Genomic DNA, 23,418 nt, shown 5'->3' with positions numbered 1-23,418 from the left:
ACAGCTCGAGCTCAGTGAGGTTGGATGGAGAGCGTTTGTGAACAGCAGTTTTCAGTTCTTTCCACAGATTCTCGATTGGATTCAGGTCTGGACTTTGACTTGGCCATTCTAACACCTGGATATGTTTATTTTTGAACCATTCCATTGTAGATGTTGCTTTATGTTTTGGATCATTGTCTTGTTGGAAGACAAATCTCCGTCCCAGTCTCAGGTCTTTTGCAGACTCCATCAGGTTTTCTTCCAGAATGGTCCTGTATTTGGCTCCATCCATCTTCCCATCAATTTTAACCATCTTCCCTGTCCCTGCTGAAGAAAAGCAGGCCCAAATCATGATGCTGCCACCACCATGTTTGACAGTGGGGATGGTGTGGTCAGGGTGAGGAGCTTTGTTGCTTTTACGCCAAACATAACGTTTTGCATTGTTGCCAAAAAGTTCAATTTTGGTTTCATCTGACCAGAGCACCTTCTTCTACATGTTTGGTGTGTCTCCCAGGTGGCTTGTGGCAAAACTTTAAACAACACTTTTTATGGATATCTTTAAGAAATGGCTTTCTTCTTGCCACTCTTCCATAAAGGCCAGATTTGTGCAATATACGACTGATTGTTGTCCTATGGACAGAGTCTCCCACCTCAGCTGTAGATCTCTGCAGTTCATCCAGAGTGATCATGGGTTGCATGATCTCTTGGCTGCATCTCTGATCTGTCTTCTCCTTGTATGAGCTGAAAGTTTAGAGGGACGGCCAGGTCTTGGTAGATTTGCAGTGGACTGAAACTCCTTCCTTTTCAATATTATTGCTTGCACAGTGCTCCTTGGGATGTTTAAAGCTTGGGAAATCTTTTTGTATCCAAATCCGGCTTTAAACTTCTTCACAACAGTATCTCGGACCTGCCTGGTGTGTTCCTTGTTCTTCATGATGCTCTCTGCGCTTTTAACGGACCTCTGAGACTATCACAGTGCAGGTGCATTTATACGGAGACTTGATTACACACAGGTGGATTGTATTTATCATCATTAGTCATTTAGGTCAACATTGGATCATTCAGAGATCCTCACTGAACTTCTGGAGAGAGTTTGCTGCACTGAAAGTAAAGGGGCTGAATAATTTTGCACGCCCAATTTTTCAGTTTTTGATTTGTTAAAAAAGTTTTAAATATCCAATAAATGTCGTTCCACTTCATGATTGTGTCCCACTTGTTATTGATTCTTCACAAAAAAATACAGTTTTATATCTTTATGTTTGAAGCCTGAAATGTGGCAAAAGGTCGCAAAGTTCAAGGGGGCCGAATACTTTCGCAAGGCACTGTATGTGGTAGTGGTGGAGGAGGGGCCTGAGGGCACACAGTGTGCTGTGAAATCTGTGGACGTAATGTAATGTTTTTAAATTTGTATAAACTGCCTTAAACATGACGGACCCCAGGAAGAGTAGCTGCTGCCTTGGCAGGAACTAATGGGGATCCATAATAAACCCCAGGAAGAGTAGCTGCTGCCATGGCAGGAACTAATGGGGATCCATAATAAACCCCAGGAAGAGTAGCTGCTGCCTTGGCAGGAACTAATGGGGATCCATAATAAACCCCAGGAAGAGTAGCTGCTGCCTTGGCAGGAACTAATGGGGGTCCATAACAAACCCCAGGAAGAGTAGCTACTGCCTCGGCAGGATCTAAATGGGGATCCATAATAAACCCCAGGAAGAGTAGCTGCTGCCTTGGCAGGAACTAATGGGGATCCATAATAAACCCCAGGAAGAGTAGCTGCTGCCATGGCAGGAACTAATGGGGATCCATAATAAACCCCAGGAAGAGTAGCTGCTGCCTTGGCAGGAACTAATGGGGATCCATAATAAACCCCAGGAAGAGTAGCTGCTGCCTTGGCAGGAACTAATGGGGATCCATAATAAACCCCAGGAAGAGTAGCTGCTGCCTTGGCAGGAACTAATGGGGATCCATAATAAACCCCAGGAAGAGTAGCTGCTGCCTTGGCAGGAACTAATGGGGATCCATAATAAATACAAAGCATGGTCTCAGTCCACAGTGAAACTGGCCTATTAGTATCGTGTCAGTCCACTGTGAAACTGGCCTATTAGCATTGTCTTAGTCCACGGTGAAACTGGCCTATTAGCATAGTGTTAGTCCACGGTGAAACTGGCCTATTAGCATAGTCTTAGTCCACAGTGAAACTGGCCTATTAGCATAGTGTTAGTCCACTGTGAAACTGGCCTATTAGCATCGTCTCAGTCCACGGTGAAACTGGCCTATTAGCATCGTCTCAGTCCACGGTGAAACTGGCCTATTAGCATCGTCTCAGTCCACGGTGAAACTGGCCTATTAGCATTGTCTTAGTCCATGGTAATATCAGTTCTTACCATCATTGGCTTGAAGACGTTAAGCTCAAAGTGTCCGTTGCTGCCTCCGATGGTCACAGCCACGTTGTTTCCCATAACCTGGGCTGCTACCATGGTCATGGCCTCACACTGGGTGGGGTTAACTTTCCCTGGAAGATATACATACACACAGTTAAAACCCTGTGGGTCAAACCCATATTAGTTAAAACCCTGTGGGTCAAACCCATATTAGTTAAAACACATATTAGTTAGAACCCTGTGGGTCAACCCATATTAGTTAAAACACATATTAGTTAAAACCCTGTGGGTCAACCCATATTAGTTAAAACAGATATTAGTTAAAATACATATTGGTTAAAACACATATTGGTTAAAACCCTGTGAGTCAAACCCATATTAGTTAAAACCCTGTGGGTCAAACCCATATTAGTTAAAACACATATTAGTTAAAATACATATTGGTTAAAACACATATATTGGGTCAAACCCATATTAGTTAAAACTCCATGGTTAAACTCATAGTGGTTAAAACTCATAGTGGTTAAAACTCATAGTGGTTAAAACTCATAGTGGTTAAAACTCATAGTGGTTAAAACTCATAGTGGTTAAAACTCAGTGGTTAAAACTCAGTGGTTAAAACTCATAGTGGTTAAGACCCCATGGTTAAACTCATAGTGGTTAAACTTATAGTGGTTAAGACCCCATGGTTAAACTCATAGTGGTTAAGACCCCATGGTTAAAACTCATAGTGGTTAAGACTCCGTGGTTAAACTCATAGTGGTTAAGACCCCATGGTTAAACTCATAGTGGTTAAAACTCATAGTGGTTAAGACCCCATGGTTAAACTCATAGTGGTTAAGACCCCATGGTTAAACTCATAGTGGTTAAGACCCCATGGTTAAACTCATAGTGGTTAAGACCCCATTGTTAAACTCATAGTGGTTAAACTCATAGTGGTTAAGACCCCATGGTTAAAACTCATAGTGGTTAAGACCCCATGGTTAAACTCATAGTGGTTAAGACCCCATGGTTAAACTCATAGTGGTTAAGACCCCATTGTTAAACTCATAGTGGTTAAACTCATAGTGGTTAAGACCCCATGGTTAAAACTCATAGTAGTTAAGAACCCCATGGTTAAACTCATTGTGGTTAAACTCATAGTGGTTAAAACTCATAGTGGTTAAGACCCCATGGTTAAACTCATAGTGGTTAAGACCCCATGGTTAAAACTCATAGTGGTTAAGACCCCATGGTTAAACTCATAGTGGTTAAGACCCCATGGTTAAACTCATAGTGGTTAAGACCCCATGGTTAAAACTCATAGTGGTTAAGACCCCATGGTTAAACTCATAGTGGTTAAACTCATAGTGGTTAAGACCCCATGGTTAAACTCATAGTGGTTAAACTCATAGTGGTTAAGACCCCATGGTTAAACTCATAGTGGTTAAGACTCATAGTGGTTAAAACTCCATGGTTAAACTCATAGTGGTTAAAACTCCATGGTTAAACTCATAGTGGTTAAGACCCCATGGTTAAACTCATAGTGGTTAAGACCCCATGGTTAAACTCATAGTGGTTAAGACCCCATGGTTAAACTCATAGTGGTTAAGACCCCATGGTTAAACTCATAGTGGTTAAGACCCCATGGTTAAACTCATAGTGGTTAAGACCCCATGGTTAAACTCATAGTGGTTAAACTCATAGTGGTTAAGACCCCATGGTTAAACTCATAGTGGTTAAGACCCCATGGTTAAACTCATAGTGGTTAAGACCCCATGGTTAAACTCATAGTGGTTAAGACCCCATGGTTAAACTCATAGTGGTTAAAACTCATAGTGGTTAAGACCCCATGGTTAAACTCATAGTGGTTAAGACCCCATGGTTAAACTCATAGTGGTTAAGACCCCATGGTTAAACTCATAGTGGTTAAGACCCCATGGTTAAACTTATAGTGGTTAAGACCCCATGGTTAAACTCATAGTGGTTAAGACCCCATGGTTAAAACTCATAGTGGTTAAGACCCCATGGTTAAACTCATAGTGGTTAAGACCCCATGGTTAAACTCATAGTGGTTAAGACCCCATGGTTAAACTCATAGTGGTTAAGACCCCATGGTTAAACTCATAGTGGTTAAGACCCCATGGTTAAACTCATAGTGGTTAAGACCCCATGGTTAAACTCATATTTGTTAAGACCCCATGGTTAAACTCATAGTGGTTAAAACCCTATGGTTAAACTCATATTTGTTAAGACCCCATGGTTAAACTCATATTTGTTAAGACCCCATGGTTAAAACTCACAGTGGTTAAAACTCCATGGTTAAACTCATAGTGGTTAAGACCCCATGGTTAAACTCAGTGGTTAAGTGGTCATAGTGGTTAAGACCCCATGGTTAAACTCATAGTGGTTAAGACCCCATGGTTAAACTCATAGTGGTTAAACTCATAGTGGTTAAGACCCCATGGTTAAAACTCATAGTGGTTAAGACCCCATGGTTAAACTCATAGTGGTTAAGACCCCATGGTTAAACTCATAGTGGTTAAGACCCCATGGTTAAACTCATAGTGGTTAAACTCATAGTGGTTAAGACCCCATGGTTAAACTCATAGTGGTTAAGACCCCATTGTTAAACTCATAGTGGTTAAACTCATAGTGGTTAAGACCCCATGGTTAGAACTCATAGTAGTTAAGACCCCATGGTTAAACTCATAGTGGTTAAACTCATAGTGGTTAAAACTCATAGTGGTTAAGACCCCATGGTTAAACTCATAGTGGTTAAGACCCCATGGTTAAAACTCATAGTGGTTAAGACCCCATGGTTAAACTCATAGTGGTAAAGACCCCATGGTTAAACTCATAGTGGTTAAGACCCCATGGTTAAAACTCATAGTGGTTAAGACCCCATGGTTAAACTCATAGTGGTTAAACTCATAGTGGTTAAGACCCCATGGTTAAACTCATAGTGGTTAAACTCATAGTGGTTAAGACCCCATGGTTAAACTCATAGTGGTTAAGACTCATAGTGGTTAAAACTCCATGGTTAAACTCATAGTGGTTAAGACCCCATGGTTAAACTCATAGTGGTTAAGACCCCATTGTTAAACTCATAGTGGTTAAACCCCCATGGTTAAAACTCATAGTAGTTAAGAACCCCATGGTTAAACTCATTGTGGTTAAACTCATAGTGGTTAAAACTCATAGTGGTTAAGACCCCATGGTTAAACTCATAGTGGTTAAACTCATAGTGGTTAAGACCCCATGGTTAAACTCATAGTGGTTAAGACTCATAGTGGTTAAAACTCCATGGTTAAACTCATAGTGGTTAAAACTCCATGGTTAAACTCATAGTGGTTAAGACCCCATGGTTAAACTCATAGTGGTTAAGACCCCATGGTTAAACTCATAGTGGTTAAGACCCCATGGTTAAACTCATAGTGGTTAAGACCCCATGGTTAAACTCATAGTGGTTAAGACCCCATGGTTAAACTCATAGTGGTTAAGACCCCATGGTTAAACTCATAGTGGTTAAACTCATAGTGGTTAAGACCCCATGGTTAAACTCATAGTGGTTAAGACCCCATGGTTAAACTCATAGTGGTTAAGACCCCATGGTTAAACTCATAGTGGTTAAGACCCCATGGTTAAACTCATAGTGGTTAAAACTCATAGTGGTTAAGACCCCATGGTTAAACTCATAGTGGTTAAGACCCCATGGTTAAACTCATAGTGGTTAAGACCCCATGGTTAAACTCATAGTGGTTAAGACCCCATGGTTAAACTTATAGTGGTTAAGACCCCATGGTTAAACTCATAGTGGTTAAGACCCCATGGTTAAAACTCATAGTGGTTAAGACCCCATGGTTAAACTCATAGTGGTTAAGACCCCATGGTTAAACTCATAGTGGTTAAGACCCCATGGTTAAACTCATAGTGGTTAAGACCCCATGGTTAAACTCATAGTGGTTAAGACCCCATGGTTAAACTCATAGTGGTTAAGACCCCATGGTTAAACTCATATTTGTTAAGACCCCATGGTTAAACTCATAGTGGTTAAAACCCCATGGTTAAACTCATATTTGTTAAGACCCCATGGTTAAACTCATATTTGTTAAGACCACATGGTTAAAACTCATAGTGGTTAAAACTCCATGGTTAAACTCATAGTGGTTAAGACCCCATGGTTAAACTCATATTGGTTAAGTGGTCATAGTGGTTAAGACCCCATGGTTAAAACTCATAGTGGTTAAGACCCCATGGTTAAACTCATAGTGGTTAAGACCCCATGGTTAAACTCATAGTGGTTAAGACCCCATGGTTAAACTCATAGTGGTTAAACTCATAGTGGTTAAGACCCCATGGTTAAACTCATAGTGGTTAAGACCCCATTGTTAAACTCATAGTGGTTAAACTCATAGTGGTTAAGACCCCATGGTTAAAACTCATAGTGGTTAAGACCCCATGGTTAAACTCATAGTGGTTAAGACCCCATGGTTAAACTCATAGTGGTTAAGACCCCATTGTTAAACTCATAGTGGTTAAACTCATAGTGGTTAAGACCCCATGGTTAGAACTCATAGTGGTTAAGACCCCATGGTTAAACTCATAGTGGTTAAGACCCCATGGTTAAACTCATAGTGGTTAAGACCCCATGGTTAAACTCATAGTGGTTAAACTCATAGTGGTTAAGACCCCATGGTTAAACTCATAGTGGTTAAGACCCCATTGTTAAACTCATAGTGGTTAAACTCATAGTGGTTAAGACCCCATGGTTAAAACTCATAGTGGTTAAGACCCCATGGTTAAACTCATAGTGGTTAAGACCCCATGGTTAAACTCATAGTGGTTAAGACCCCATTGTTAAACTCATAGTGGTTAAACTCATAGTGGTTAAGACCCCATGGTTAGAACTCATAGTAGTTAAGACCCCATGGTTAAACTCATAGTGGTTAAACTCATAGTGGTTAAAACTCATAGTGGTTAAGACCCCATGGTTAAACTCATAGTGGTTAAGACCCCATGGTTAAACTCATAGTGGTTAAGACCCCATGGTTAAACTCATAGTGGTTAAGACCCCATGGTTAAACTCATAGTGGTTAAGACCCCATGGTTAAACTCATAGTGGTTAAGACCCCATGGTTAAACTCATAGTGGTTAAGACCCCATGGTTAAACTTATAGTGGTTAAGACCCCATGGTTAAACTTATAGTGGTTAAGACCCCATGGTTAAACTCAGAGTGGTTAAGACCCCATGGTTAAAACTCATAGTGGTTAAGACCCCATGGTTAAACTCATAGTGGTTAAGACCCCATGGTTAAACTCATAGTGGTTAAGACCCCATGGTTAAACTCATAGTGGTTAAGACCCCATGGTTAAACTCATAGTGGTTAAGACCCCATGGTTAAACTCATAGTGGTTAAGACCCCATGGTTAAACTCATATTTGTTAAGACCCCATGGTTAAACTCATAGTGGTTAAAACCCCATGGTTAAACTCATATTTGTTAAGACCCCATGGTTAAACTCATATTTGTTAAGACCCCATGGTTAAAACTCATAGTGGTTAAAACTCCATGGTTAAACTCATAGTGGTTAAGACCCCATGGTTAAACTCAGTGGTTAAGTGGTCATAGTGGTTAAGACCCCATGGTTAAACTCATAGTGGTTAAGACCCCATGGTTAAACTCATAGTGGTTAAACTCATAGTGGTTAAGACCCCATGGTTAAAACTCATAGTGGTTAAGACCCCATGGTTAAACTCATAGTGGTTAAGACCCCATGGTTAAACTCATAGTGGTTAAGACCCCATGGTTAAACTCATAGTGGTTAAGACCCCATGGTTAAACTCATAGTGGTTAAGACCCCATGGTTAAAACTCATAGTGGTTAAGACCCCATGGTTAAACTCATAGTGGTTAAGACCCCATGGTTAAACTCATAGTGGTTAAGACCCCATGGTTAAACTCATAGTGGTTAAGACCCCATGGTTAAACTCATAGTGGTTAAGACCCCATGGTTAAACTCATAGTGGTTAAGACCCCATGGTTAAACTCATAGTGGTTAAGACCCCATGGTTAAACTCATAGTGGTTAAGACCCCATGGTTAAACTCATAGTGGTTAAGACCCCATGGTTAAACTCATAGTGGTTAAGACCCCATGGTTAAACTCATAGTGGTTAAGACCCCATGGTTAAACTCATAGTGGTTAAGACCCCATGGTTAAACTCATAGTGGTTAAACTCATAGTGGTTAAGACCCCATGGTTAAACTCATAGTGGTTAAGACCCCATGGTTAAAACTCATAGTGGTTAAGACCCCATGGTTAAACTCATAGTGGTTAAGACCCCATGGTTAAACTCATAGTGGTTAAACTCATAGTGGTTAAGACCCCATGGTTAAACTCATAGTGGTTAAGACCCCATGGTTAAACTCATAGTGGTTAAGACCCCATGGTTAAACTCATAGTGGTTAAGACCCCATGGTTAAACTCATAGTGGTTAAAACCCCATGGTTAAACTCATAGTGGTTAAGACCCCATGGTTAAACTCATAGTGGTTAAGACCCCATGGTTAAACTCATAGTGGTTAAAACCCCATGGTTAAACTCATAGTGGTTAAGACCCCATGGTTAAACTCATAGTGGTTAAGACCCCATGGTTAAACTCATAGTGGTTAAGACCCCATGGTTAAACTCATAGTGGTTAAGACCCCATGGTTAAACTCATAGTGGTTAAGACCCCATGGTTAAACTCATAGTGGTTAAGACCCCATGGTTAAAACTCATAGTGGTTAAGACCCCATGGTTAAAACTCATAGTGGTTAAGACCCTATGGTTAAACTCATAGTGGTTAAGACCCCATGGTTAAACTCATAGTGGTTAAGACCCCATGGTTAAACTCATAGTGGTTAAGACCCCATGGTTAAACTCATAGTGGTTAAGACCCCATGGTTAAACTCCCCCATGGTTAAACTCATAGTGGTTAAGACCCCCTGGTTAAACTCATAGTGGTTAAAACCCCATGGTTAAACTCATAGTGGTTAAGACCCCATGGTTAAACTCATAGTGGTTAAGACCCCATGGTTAAACTCATAGTGGTTAAGACCCCATGGTTAAACTCATAGTGGTTAAGATCCCATGGTTAAACTCATAGTGGTTAAGATCCCATGGTTAAACTCATAGTGGTTAAGACCCCCTGGTTAAACTCATAGTGGTTAAAACCCCATGGTTAAACTCATAGTGGTTAAGACCCCATGGTTAAACTCATAGTGGTTAAGACCCCATGGTTAAACTCATAGTGGTTAAGACCCCATGGTTAAACTCATAGTGGTTAAGACCCCATGGTTAAACTCATAGTGGTTAAGACCCCATGGTTAAAACTCATAGTGGTTAAGACCCCATGGTTAAACTCATAGTGGTTAAGACCCCATGGTTAAACTCATAGTGGTTAAGACCCCATGGTTAAACTCATAGTGGTTAAGACCCCATGGTTAAACTCATAGTGGTTAAGACCCCATGGTTAAACTCATAGTGGTTAAGACCCCATGGTTAAACTCATAGTGGTTAAGACCCCATGGTTAAACTCATAGTGGTTAAGACCCCATGGTTAAACTCATAGTGGTTAAGACCCCATGGTTAAACTCATAGTGGTTAAGACCCCATGGTTAAACTCATAGTGGTTAAGACCCCATGGTTAAACTCATAGTGGTTAAGACCCCACAGCCAACGACCCCCTTCAGCTCTTTTTCCCCCGGACATACTGTTGTTGTTTTTTACTGTTACAAACTGTTCTACTTGTGCAAATAAACTAGACCCAGTCCAAGGTAGGGCTGTAACGTTACACGAGCTCCAATCACAACCTGTTGAAATCCTGCAACAACACAGCTGAACAGAGGTCAACAACACGACTTCTGAGAGGAGGGTAAACACTGGACAGCACCACTTTCAAGGCTCTCCTGAATGTCAAGGCCTTCAGAGGAAACTGTTCTGTAATCAGTCCATCAGTACGATCCCTACATGTCATGTCAAGGCCTTCAGAGGAAACTGTTCTGTAATCAGTCCATCAGTACGATCCCTACATGTCATGTCAAGGCCTTCAGAGGAAACTGTTCTGTAATCAGTCCATCAGTACGATCCCTACATGTCATGTCAAGGCCTTCAGAGGAAACTGTTCTGTAATCAGTCCATCAGTACGATCCCTACATGTCATGTCAAGGCCTTCAGAGGAAACTGTTCTGTAATCAGTCCATCAGTACGATCCCTACATGTCATGTCAAGGCCTTCAGAGGAAACTGTTCTGTAATCAGTCCATGAGTACGATCCCTTCATGTCATGTCAAGGCCTTCAGAGGAAACTGTTCTGTAATCAGTCCATCAGTGTAGGATCCTGACCCTTTGAAATCCTCCAGAAGTATTTGTCAACATGTTATTGTGCTGCTGTCTGACTAAAGACAGGTTGTGGGTAGCTAGAGAGGCTGTCTGACTAAGGACAGGTTGTGGGTAGCTAGAGAGGCTGTCTGACTAAAGACAGGTTGTGGGTAGCTAGAGAGGCTGTCTGACTAAAGACAGGTTGTGGGTAGCTAGAGGGGCTGTCTGACTAAGGACAGGTTGTGGGTAGCTAGAGAGGCTGTCTGACTAAAGACAGGTTGTGGGTAGCTAGAGAGGCTGTCTGACTAAAGGCAGGTTGTGGGTAGCTAGAGAGGCTGTCTGACTAAAGACAGGTTGTGGGTAGCTAGAGAGGCTGTCTGACTAAAGACAGGTTGTGGGTAGCTAGAGGGGCTGTCTGACTAAGGACAGGTTGTGGGTAGCTAGAGAGGCTGTCTGACTAAAGACAGGTTGTGGGTAGCCAGAGGGGCTGTCTGACTAAAGACAGGTTGTGGGTAGCCAGAGGGGCTGTCTGACTAAAGGCAGGTTGTGGGTAGCTAGAGAGGCTGTCTGACTAAAGGCAGGTTGTGGGTAGCCAGAGGGGCTGTCTGACTAAAGACAGGTTGTGGGTAGCTAGAGAGGCTGTCTGACTAAGGACAGGTTGTGGGTAGCCAGAGGGGCTGTCTGACTAAAGGCAGATTGTGGGTAGCTAGAGCGGCTGTCTGACTAAAGGCAGGTTGTGGGTAGCCAGAGGGGCTGTCTGACTAAAGGCAGGTTGTGGGTAGCTAGAGAGGCTGTCTGACTAAGGACAGGTTGTGGGTAGCCAGAGGGGCTGTCTGACTAAAGACAGGTTGTGGGTAGCTAGAGGGGCTGTCTGACTAAAGGCAGGTTGTGGGTAGCTAGAGGGGCTGTCTGACTAAGGACAGGTTGTGGGTAGCTAGAGGGGCTGTCTGACTAAAGACAGGTTGTGGGTAGCTAGAGAGGCTGTCTGACTAAAGACAGGTTGTGGGTAGCTAGAGAGGCTGTCTGACTAAAGGAGAGGTCAAGGAGGAGGAAGTAAAGGCCTGGACAAAAATACATCTTGAAACCTGACCCACCCTAGATGTGGCGTGGATGATTTCTGACAGCTGGGAGTTAGGTGGGGTCATGTAGCTCTGTTATAACAGCTGGGAGTTAGGTGGGGTCATGTAGCTCTGTTATAACAGCTGGGAGTTAGGTGGGGTCATGTAGCTCTGTTATAACAGCTGGGAGTTAGGTGGGGTCACGTAGCTCTGCTATAACAGCTGGGAGTTAGGTGGGGTCATGTAGCTCTGTTATAACAGCTGGGAGGTAGGTGGGGTCATGTAGCTCTGTTATAACAGCTGGGAGTTAGGTGGGGTCATGTAGCTCTGTTATAACAGCTGGGAGTTAGGTGGGGTCATGTAGCTCTGTTATAACAGCTGGGAGTTAGGTGGGGTCATGTAGCTCTGTTATAACAGCTGGGAGTTAGGTGGGGTCATGTAGCTCTGTTATAACAGCTGGGAGTTAGGTGGGGTCATGTAGCTCTGTTATAACAGCTGGGAGTTAGGTGGGGTCATGTAGCTCTGTTATAACAGCTGGGAGTTAGGTGGGGTCATGTAGCTCTGTTATAACAGCTGGGAGTTAGGTGGGGTCATGTAGCTCTGTTATAACAGCTGGGAGTTAGGTGGGGTCATGTAGCTCTGTTATAACAGCTGGGAGTTAGGTGGGGTCATGTAGCTCTGTTATAACAGCTGGGAGTTAGGTGGGGTCATGTAGCTCTGTTATAACAGCTGGGAGTTAGGTGGGGTCATGTAGCTCTGTTATAACAGCTGGGAGTTAGGTGGGGTCATGTAGCTCTGTTATAACAGCTGGGAGTTAGGTGGGGTCATGTAGCTCTGTTATAACAGCTGGGAGTTAGGTGGGGTCATGTAGCTCTGTTATAACAGCTGGGAGTTAGGTGGGGTCATGTAGCTCTGTTATAACAGCTGGGAGTTAGGTGGGGTCATGTAGCTCTGTTCAGACAGCTGGGAGTTAGGTGGGGTCATGTAGCTCTGTTATAACAGCTGGGAGTTAGGTGGGGTCATGTAGCTCTGCTATAACAGCTGGGAGTTAGGTGGGGTCATGTAGCTCTGTTATAACAGCTGGGAGTTAGGTGGGGTCATGTAGCTCTGTTCAGACAGCTGGGAGTTAGGTGGTGTCATGTAGCTCTGTTATAACAGCTGGGAGTTAGGTGGGGTCATGTAGCTCTGTTATAACAGCTGGGAGTTAGGTGGGGTCATGTAGCTCTGTTATAACAGCTGGGAGTTAGGTGGGGTCATGTAGCTCTGTTATAACAGCTGGGAGTTAGGTGGGGTCATGTAGCTCTTATAACAGCTGGGAGTTAGGTGGGGTCATGTAGCTCTGTTATAACAGCTGGGAGTTAGGTGGGGTCATGTAGCTCTGTTATAACAGCTGGGATTTAGGTGGGGTCATGTAGCTCTGCTATAACAGCTGGGAGTTAGGTGGGGTCATGTAGCTCTGTTATAACAGCTGGGAGTTAGGTGGGGTCATGTAGCTCTGTTATAACAGCTGGGAGTTAGGTGGGGTCATGTAGCTCTGCTATAACAGCTGGGAGTTAGGTGGGGTCATGTAGCTCTGTTATAACAGCTGGGAGTTAGGTGGGGTCATGTAGCTCTGTTATAACAGCTGGGAGTTAGGTGGGGTCATGTAGCTCTGTTCAGACAGCTGGGAGTTAGGTGGGGTCATGTAGCTCTGTTATAACAGCTGGGAGTTAGGTGGGGTCATGTAGCTCTGTTATAACAGCTGGGAGTTAGTTGGGGTCATGTAGCTCTGTTATAACAGCTGGGAGTTAGGTGGGGTCATGTAGCTCTGTTATAACAGCTGGGAGTTAGGTGGGGTCATGTAGCTCTGTTATAACAGCTGGGAGTTAGGTGGGGTCATGTAGCTCTGTTATAACAGCTGGGAGTTAGGTGGGGTCATGTAGCTCTGTCCAGACAGCTGGGAGTTAGGTGGGGTCATGTAGCTCTGTTCAGACAGCTGGGAGTTAGGTGGGGTCATGTAGCTCTGTTATAACAGCTGGGAGGTAGGTGGGGTCATGGAGCTCTGTCCAGACAGCTGGGAGTTAGGTGGGGTCATGTAGCTCTGTTATAACAGCTGGGAGTTAGGTGGGGTCATGTAGCTCTGTTCAGACAGCTGGGAGTTAGGTGGGGTCATGTAGCTCTGTTATAACAGCTGGGAGTTAGGTGGGGTCATGTAGCTCTGTTCAGACAGCTGGGAGTTAGGTGGGGTCATGTAGCTCTGTTATAACAGCTGGGAGTTAGGTGGGGTCATGTAGCTCTGTTCAGACAGCTGGGAGTTAGGTGGGGTCATGTAGCTCTGTTCAGACAGCTGGGAGTTAGGTGGGGTCATGTAGCTCTGTTATAACAGCTGGGAGTTAAGTGGGGTCATGTAGCTCTGTTATAACAGCTGGGAGTTAGGTGGGGTCATGTAGCTCTGCTATAACAGCTGGGAGTTAGGTGGGGTCATGTAGCTCTGCTATAACAGCTGGGAGTTAGGTGGGGTCATGTAGCTCTGTTATAACAGCTGGGAGTTAGGTGGGGTCATATAGCTCTGTTATAACAGCTGGGAGTTAGGTGGGGTCATGTAGCTCTGTTATAACAGCTGGGAGTTAGGTGGGGTCACGTAGCTCTGTTATAACAGCTGGGAGTTAGGTGGGATCATGTAGCTCTGCTATAACAGCTGGGAGTTAGGTGGGGTCATGTAGCTCTGTTATAACAGCTGGGAGTTAGGTGGGGTCATGTAGCTCTGTTATAACAGCTGGGAGTTAGGTGGGGTCATGTAGCTCTGTCCAGACAGCTGGGAGTTAGGTGGGGTCATGTAGCTCTGTCCAGACAGCTGGGAGTTAGGTGGGGTCATGTAGCTCTGTTATAACAGCTGGGAGTTAGGTGGGGTCATGTAGCTCTGTTATAACAGCTGGGAGTTAGGTGAGGTCATGTAGCTCTGCTATAACAGCTGGGAGTTAGGTGGGGTCATGTAGCTCTGTCCAGACTGCTGGGAGTTAGGTGGGGTCATGTAGCTCTGTTATAACAGCTGGGAGTTAGGTGGGGTCATGTAGCTCTGCTATAACAGCTGGGAGTTAGGTGGGGTCATGTAGCTCTGTTATAACAGCTGGGAGTTAGGTGGGGTCATGTAGCTCTGTTATAACAGCTGGGAGTTAGGTGGGGTCATGTAGCTCTGTCCAGACAGCTGGGAGTTAGGTGGGGTCATGTAGCTCTGTTATAACAGCTGGGAGTTAGGTGGGGTCATGTAGCTCTGCTATAACAGCTGGGAGTTAGGTGGGGTCATGTAGCTCTGCTATAACAGCTGGGAGTTAGGTGGGGTCATGTAGCTCTGCTCAGACAGCTGGGAGTTAGGTGGGGTCATGTAGCTCTGTTATAACAGCTGGGAGTTAGGTGGGGTCATGTAGCTCTGTTATAACAGCTGGGAGTTAGGTGGGGTCATGTAGCTCTGTTATAACAGCTGGGAGTTAGGTGGGGTCATGTAGCTCTGTTATAACAGCTGGGAGTTAGGTGGGGTCATGTAGCTCTGCTATAACAGCTGGGAGTTAGGTGGGGTCATGTAGCTCTGTTATAACAGCTGGGAGTTAGGTGGGGTCATGTAGCTCTGTTATAACAGCTGGGAGTTAGGTGGGGTCATGTAGCTCTGTCCAGACAGCTGGGAGTTAGGTGGGGTCATGTAGCTCTGTCCAGACAGCTGGGAGTTAGGTGGGGTCATGTAGCTCTGTTATAACAGCTGGGAGTTAGGTGGGGTCATGTAGCTCTGTTATAACAGCTGGGAGTTAGGTGGGGTCATGTAGCTCTGCTATAACAGCTGGGAGTTAGGTGGGGTCATGTAGCTCTGCTATAACAGCTGGGAGTTAGGTGGGGTCATGTAGCTCTGCTCAGACAGCTGGGAGTTAGGTGGGGTCATGTAGCTCTGTTATAACAGCTGGGAGTTAGGTGGGGTCATGTAGCTCTGTTATAACAGCTGGGAGTTAGGTGGGGTCATGTAGCTCTGCTATAACAGCTGGGAGTTAGGTGGGGTCATGTAGCTCTGTTATAACAGCTGGGAGTTAGGTGGGGTCATGTAGCTCTGTTATAACAGCTGGGAGTTAGGTGGGGTCATGTAGCTCTGTTATAACAGCTGGGAGTTAGGTGGGGTCATGTAGCTCTGTTCCACAGCTCATGCCAGACCACTGGGACAGATAGAACCCAAGTGTTCTATGGCATGTCCAAATACTGTTCACTCTTTCTGTGATCTTTCACTCCTTTCCTACTTTAATAATGTCTCCTTAATAATGTTTACATATCCTGCATTACTCATCTCAAATGTATATACTGTATTCTATTCTACTGTATCTTAGTCTATGTATTACTCATCTCATACGTATATACTGTATTCTATTCTACTGTATCTTAGTCTATGTATTACTCATCTCATATGTATATACTGTATTCTATTCTACTGTATCTTAGTCTATGTATTACTCATCTCATATGTATATACTGTATTCTATTCTACTGTATCTTAGTCTATGTATTACTCATCTCATATGTATATACTGTATTCTATTCTACTGTATCTTAGTCTATGTATTACTCGTCCATATGTATATACTGTATTCTATTCTACTGTATCTTAGTCTATGTATTACTCATCTCATATGTATATACTGTATTCTATTCTACTGTATCTTAGTCTATGCATTTCTCATCTCATATGTATATACTGTATTCTATTCTACTGTATCTTAGTCCATGCTGCTCTGACATTGCTCATCCATATATTTATATATTCTTAATTCCATTCCTTTACTAAGATTTGTGTGTATTGGGTAGTTGTTGTGAAATTGTTTGATTACATGTTAGATATTATCGGCATTGTCGGATCTAGAAAAACAAGCTTTTCGCTTCACTCGCAATAACATCTGCTAAACACGTGTATGTAACCAATCGAATTTGATTTGACAGTGAACTATATCGTGTTATGCTTGACAACAATGGTGAACACCAGACTACGGAAACTCACCGGGCATGATGCTGCTCCCAGGCTCGTTCTCAGGCAGACTGAGTTCTCCCAGGCCAGAGCGGGGCCCGGACCCCAGGAAGCGGATATCATTGGCGATCTTCATCATACTGACGGCCACCGTGTTCAACGCTCCACTCAGCTCCACCAGAGCATCGTGGGCCGCCAGAGCCTCAAATTTGTTGGGAGCCGTCACGAACGGCAGACCTGGAGACAGGATGTGACATCATGTAGACAGGTCTTGATAAAAACAGAAACAATTCAAGGTTGACAGAGTATGTAATGTCTGACTTATGATAACAGCTGGGAGGGTAAACTGTAGCCATTACACCACAATGCAAACCCTCTGACAGAACCAAGGGACTTGGTGTACAGCAAAAACAGGAGAGGACCTAGTGCAGAGCTGTGGGGGACACCAGTAGTGATACATTATAGAGGACCTCGTGCAGAGCCCTGGGGGACACCAGTAGTGATACATTATAGAGGACCTAGTGCAGAGCCCTGGGGGACACCAGTAGTGATACATTAAAGAGGACCTAGTGTAGAGCCCTGGGGGACACCAGTTGTGAGAAAACGTGGACCAGACATGACTATGATAACCATTATGAAATGTGTGTGTGTGTGTGTGTGTGTGTGTACCCTCCTGTACCTGTGAGAGAGGCGACAGTAGCTGCTACTTTCTCAGCGAAGCCGATGCGCGTGTTGAGGCCCGTGCCCACGGCGGTACCTCCTGCTGCCAGCTCATATATTCTGGGCATGGCCGTCTTCACTCGCTCAATACTGTACTTTACCTGCTGCACATACCCACCGAACTCCTGTAAAACCAAGAGAAACAGGACCGTTGGTCGGCTGGTAGAAATGCATTTTAAATGGCTCATTGGGACAGTTGGTCGGCTGGTAGAAATGCATTTTAAATGGCTCATTGGGACCGTTGGTCGACTGGTAGAAATGCATTTTAAATGGCTCATTGGGACCGTTGGTCGGCTGGTAGAAATACATTTTAAATGGCTCATTGGGACCGTTGGTCGGCTGGTAGAAATGCATTTTAAATGGCTCATTGGGACCGTTGGTCGGCTGGTAGAAATGCATTTTAAATGGCTCATTGGCACATCTAGCAGACTAGCATATTATCACACTAGTGTTGCACGTACAGTACACCGAAACATCTGCACTTTTCCAATACAACACGAAAAACAGGTCGTTACAATATTTTTGTTACTTTGGTTTCTTCTATCAAAATGTGTCTCACGTTTGGAAATAAATGTATTGAAATTAATTAAATTTGTCCAAGTTTATCATAAACCATCAACAGTTATTCGTATTCCCTGCAACTTCCTCAAGAGGCAACGGCAAGGGAATGCCCTTCTGAGTGTGTGTGTACTGTACCTGTCCCAGAGACAACGGCACAGCGTCCCGTACCTGTCCCAGAGACAACGGCACAGCGTCCCGTACCTGTCCCAGAGACAACGGCACAGCGTCCCGTACCTGTCCCAGAGACAACGGCACAGCGTCCCGTACCTGTCCCAGAGACAACGGCACAGCGTCCCGTGTGTGTGTGTGTGTGTGTGTGTGTACTGTACCTGTCCCAGAGACAACGGCACAGCGTCCTGTGTGTGTGTGTGTGTGTGTGTACTGTACCTGTCCCAGAGACAACGGCACAGCGTCCTGTGTGTGTGTGTGTGTGTGTGCGTACTGTACCTGTCCCAGAGACAACGGCACAGCGTCCTGTGTGTGTGTGTGTGTGTGTGTGTGTGTGTGTGTGTGTACTGTACCTGTCCCAGAGACAACGGCACAGCGTCCTGAGTGTGTGTGCGTCCGATCTTGATGATGTCTTTAAACTCCACAGCCTTGGCGTGCAGGGCGTCGTGGAGGTGTTGTAGCCCGGGCAGCAGAACCTCGTGGACCTCTGTGGCTGCTGCGATGTGCATGGCTGTGGGGAACGTATCGTTGGAGCTCTGAGAGAGCAGACAAGAGGTGAACTACAGGTCCATTCTAATACTCTGAAAGACCCAACTATCTACATTAAATACCGATTAAATAACAAACTAACTCTTTGCCTGAGCTTTTCAGATAGCCATGAATAAAAACTATCAACTAAATGCTGCAAACGCTGCCGTCCGTTACCCTCCTGAGGGCAAACGCTGCCGTCCGTTACCCTTCTGAGGGCAAACGCTACAGTCTGTTACCCTCCTGAGGGCAAACGCTGCCGTCCGTTACCCTTCTGAGGGCAAACGCTACAGTCCGTTACCCTCCTGAGGGCAAACGCTGCCGTCCGTTACCCTCCTGAGGGCAAACGCTACAGTCCGTTACCCTCCTGAGGGCAAACGCTACAGTCTGTTACCCTCCTGAGGGCAAACGCTGCCGTCCGTTACCCTCCTGAGGGCAAACGCTACAGTCCGTTACCCTCCTGAGGGCAAACGCTACAGTCTGTTACCCTCCTGAGGGCAAACGCTACAGTCTGTTACCCTTCTGAGGGCAAACGCTACAGTCTGTTACCCTTCTGAGGGCAAACGCTACAGTCCGTTACCCTTCTGAGGGCAAACGCTACAGTCTGTTACCCTCCTGAGTGCAAACGCTACAGTCCGTTACCCTCCTGAGGGCAAACGCTACAGTCTGTTACCCTCCTGAGGGCAAACGCTACAGTCTGTTACCCTCCTGAGGGCAAACGCTACAGTCCGTTACCCTCCTGAGGGCAACGCTACAGTCTGTTACCCTCCTGAGGGCAAACGCTACAGTCTGTTACCCTCCTGAGGGCAAACGCTACAGTCTGTTACCCTCCCGAGGGCAAACGCTACAGTCCGTTACCCTTCTGAGGGCAAACGCTACAGTCCGTTACCCTTTATAGGGCAAACGCTACAGTCTGTTACCCTCCTGGGGGCAAACGCTACAGTCTGTTACCCTCCTGAGGGCAAACGCTACAGTCTGTTACCCTTCTGAGGGCAAACGCTACAGTCCGTTACCCTTCTGAGGGCAAACGCTACAGTCCGTTACCCTTTATAGGGCAAACGCTACAGTCTGTTACCCTCCTGAGGGCAAACGCTACAGTCTGTTACCCTCCTGAGGGCAAACGCTACAGTCTGTTACCCTCCTGAGGGCAAACGCTACAGTCTGTTACCCTCCTGAGGGCAAACGCTACAGTCTGTTACCCTCCTGAGGGCAAACGCTACAGTCTGTTACCCTCCTGAGGGCAAACGCTACAGTCTGTTACCCTCCTGAGGGCAAACGCTGCCGTCCGTTACCCTCCTGAGGGCAAACGCTACAGTCCGTTACCCTCCTGAGGGCAAACGCTACAGTCCGTTACCCTTCTGAGGGCAAACGCTACAGTCCGTTACCCTCCTGAGGGCAAACGCTACAGTCCGTTACCCTTCTGAGGGCAAACGCTACAGTCTGTTACCCTTCTGAGGGCAAACGCTACAGTCCGTTACCCTCCTGAGGGCAAACGCTACAGTCTGTTACCCTCCTGAGGGCAAACGCTACAGTCTGTTACCCTTCTGAGGGCAAACGCTACAGTCTGTTACCCTCCTGAGGGCAAACGCTACAGTCCGTTACCCTCCTGAGGGCAAACGTTACAGTCCGTTACCCTCCTGAGGGCAAACGCTACAGTCTGTTACCCTTCTGGGGGCAAACGCTACAGTCTGTTACCCTTCTGAGGGCAAACGCTACAGTCTGTTACCCTTCTGGGGGCAAACGCTACAGTCTGTTACCCTCCTGAGGGTCCAAATAAAACTAGCTACTTCTATCTGGGTGAAAAACAGTATTTCCTTCTTCAACATTTATTATGAAATGAGAAAGCGTTTCTGAATGGTTAGCCCACCTGGCTTTTGTTGACGTGGTCGTTGGGGTGAACAGGGTCCTTGCTCCCCAGCTTCCCTCCGAGGATCTCGATGGCCCTGTTGCTGATCACCTCGTTGACGTTCATGTTGGACTGAGTTCCTGACCCGGTCTGCCACACCACCAGAGGAAAATGGTCATCCAGCTTACCAGCTGCCACCTGGAACATGGACATCAGACCAGAGAGGTCAACATGGACATCAGACCAGAGAGGCCAACATGGACATCAGACCAGAGGGGTCAACATGGACATCAGACCAGAGGGGTCAACATGGACATCAGACCAGAGGGGTCAACATGGACATCAGACCAGAGGGGTCAACATGGACATCAGACCAGAGAGGTCAACATGGACATCAGACCAGAGAGGCCAACATGGACATCAGACCAGAGAGGCCAACATGGACATCAGACCAGAGAGGTCAACATGGACATCAGACCAGAGAGGTCAACATGGACATCAGACCAGAGAGGTCAACATGGACATCAGACCAGAGAGGTCAACATGGACATCAGACCAGAGAGGCCAACATGGACATCAGACCAGAGAGGTCAACATGGACATCAGACCAGAGAGGTCAACATGGACATCAGACCAGAGAGGTCAACATGGACATCAGACCAGAGAGGTCAACATGGACATCAGACCAGAGGGGTCAACATGCCTTAGTCTGGTCCAAGGAACATCAGACCATGGAGGCCAACATGCCTTAGTCTGGTCCAAGGAACATCAGACCAGGGAGGCCAACATGCCTTAGTCTGGTCCAAGGAACATCAGACCAGGGAGGCCAACATGCCTTAGTCTGGTCCAAGGAACATCAGACCAGGGAGGCCATCATGCCTTAGTCTGGTCCAAGGAACATCAGACCAGGGAGGCCATCATGCCTTAGTCTGGTCCAAGGAACATCAGACCAGGGAGGCCAACATGCCTTAGTCTGGTCCAAGGAACATCAGACCAGGGAGGCCATCATGCCTTAGTCTGGTCCAAGGAACATCAGACCAGGGAGGCCAACATGCCTTAGTCTGGTCCAAGGAACATCAGACCAGGGAGGCCATCATGCCTTAGTCTGGTCCAAGGAACATCAGACCAGGGAGGCCAACATGCCTTAGTCTGGTCCAAGGAACATCAGACCAGGGAGGCCATCATGCCTTAGTCTGGTCCAAGGAACATCAGACCAGGGAGGCCAACATGCCTTAGTCTGGTCCAAGGAACATCAGACCAGGGAGGCCAACATGCCTTAGTCTGGCCCAAGGAACATGGACATCAGACCAGGGAGGCCAACATGCCTTAGTCTGGCCCAAGGAACATGGACATCAGACCAGGGAGGCCATCATGCCTTAGTCTGGTCCAAGGAACATCAGACCAGGGAGGCCAACATGCCTTAGTCTGGTCCAAGGAACATCAGACCAGGGAGGCCAACATGCCTTAGTCTGGTCCAAGGAACATGAACATCAGACCAGGGAGGCCAACATGCCTTAGCCTGGTCCAAGGAACATCAGACCAGGGAGGCCAACATGCCTTAGTCTGGTCCAAGGAACATCAGACCAGGAGGCCAACATGCCTTAGTCTGGTCCAAGGAACATCAGACCAGGGAGGCCAACATGCCTTAGTCTGGTCCAAGGAACATCAGACCAGGGAGGCCAACATGCCTTAGTCTGGTCCAAGGAACATCAGACCAGGGAGGCCAATATGCCTTAGTCTGGTCCAAGGAACATCAGACCAGGGAGGCCAACATGCCTTAGTCTGGTCCAAGGAACATCAGACCAGGGAGGTCAACATGGACATCACACCAGAGGGGTCAACATGGACATCAGACCAGGGAGGTCAACATGGACATCAGACCAGAGAGGTCAACATGGACATCAGACCAGAGAGGTCAACATGGACATCAGACCAGAGAGGCCAACATGGACATCAGACCAGGGAGGCCAACATGCCTTAGTCTGGTCCAAGGAACATCAGACCAGGGAGGCCAACATGCCTTAGCCTGGTCCAAGGAACATCAGACCAGGGAGGCCAACATGCCTTAGTCTGGTCCAAGGAACATGGACATCAGACCAGGGAGGCCAACATGCCTTAGTCTGGTCCAAGGAACATGGACATCAGACCAGGGAGGCCAACATGCCTTAGTCTGGTCCAAGGAACATGGACATCAGACCAGGGAGGCCAACATGCCTTAGTCTGGTCCAAGGAACATCAGACCAGGGAGGCCAACATGCCTTAGTCTGGTCCAAGGAACATCAGACCAGGGAGGCCAACATGCCTTAGTCTGGTCCAAGGAACATGGACATCAGACCAGGGAGGCCAACATGCCTTAGCCTGGTCCAAGGAACATAATAATAAATAATAATATATCCCATTTGGCAGACGCTTTTGTCCAAAGCGACTTACAAGTCGGCTGGGGCCACTACTTTTACATATGGGTGGTCCCAGCGGGAATCGAACCCACGACGCTTGGCGTTGCAAGCGCCATGCTCTACCGACTGAGCCACACAGGACATCAGACCAGGGAGGCCAACATGCCTTAGCCTGGTCCAAGGAACATCAGACCAGGGAGGCCAACATGCCTTAGTCTGGTCCAAGGAACATGGACATCAGACCAGGGAGGCCAACATGCCTTAGCCTGGTCCAAGGAACATCAGACCAGGGAGGCCAACATGCCTTAGTCTGGTCCAAGGAACATGGACATCAGACCAGGGAGGCCAACATGCCTTAGTCTGGTCCAAGGAACATCAGGCCAGGGAGGCCATCATGCCTTAGTCTGGTCCAATGTTACATTACAGACCCAGGCTGATCTGTCTAATCTGTGTTAGTAGACAGGTACCC

At 46.2% G+C, this 23,418-nt stretch overlaps 1 protein-coding gene across 2 annotated transcripts in view; it reads right to left on the bottom strand.

The window, feature by feature from the left end:
* LOC135530903 (fumarate hydratase, mitochondrial-like) overlaps nt 1-23,418 on the bottom strand; it is a 53,652-nt gene that overhangs the window by 8,492 nt on the left and 21,742 nt on the right. For both annotated transcript variants that reach the window (XM_064959074.1, XM_064959075.1), the window contains 5 exons: nt 20,575-20,751; nt 18,533-18,715; nt 17,410-17,575; nt 16,764-16,967; nt 2,364-2,491 (listed from right to left, as the gene is read on the bottom strand). In XM_064959074.1, the coding sequence (XP_064815146.1) occupies nt 2,364-2,491; nt 16,764-16,967; nt 17,410-17,575; nt 18,533-18,715; nt 20,575-20,751 (858 nt within the window). The remainder of the gene's footprint in view (nt 1-2,363; nt 2,492-16,763; nt 16,968-17,409; nt 17,576-18,532; nt 18,716-20,574; nt 20,752-23,418) is intronic.

Source organism: Oncorhynchus masou, unplaced genomic scaffold, assembly GCF_036934945.1.
Source record: "Oncorhynchus masou masou isolate Uvic2021 unplaced genomic scaffold, UVic_Omas_1.1 unplaced_scaffold_1455, whole genome shotgun sequence".
Lineage (NCBI taxonomy): Eukaryota > Metazoa > Chordata > Actinopteri > Salmoniformes > Salmonidae > Oncorhynchus > Oncorhynchus masou.
This window is presented reverse-complemented; position numbering and strand designations above follow the sequence as displayed.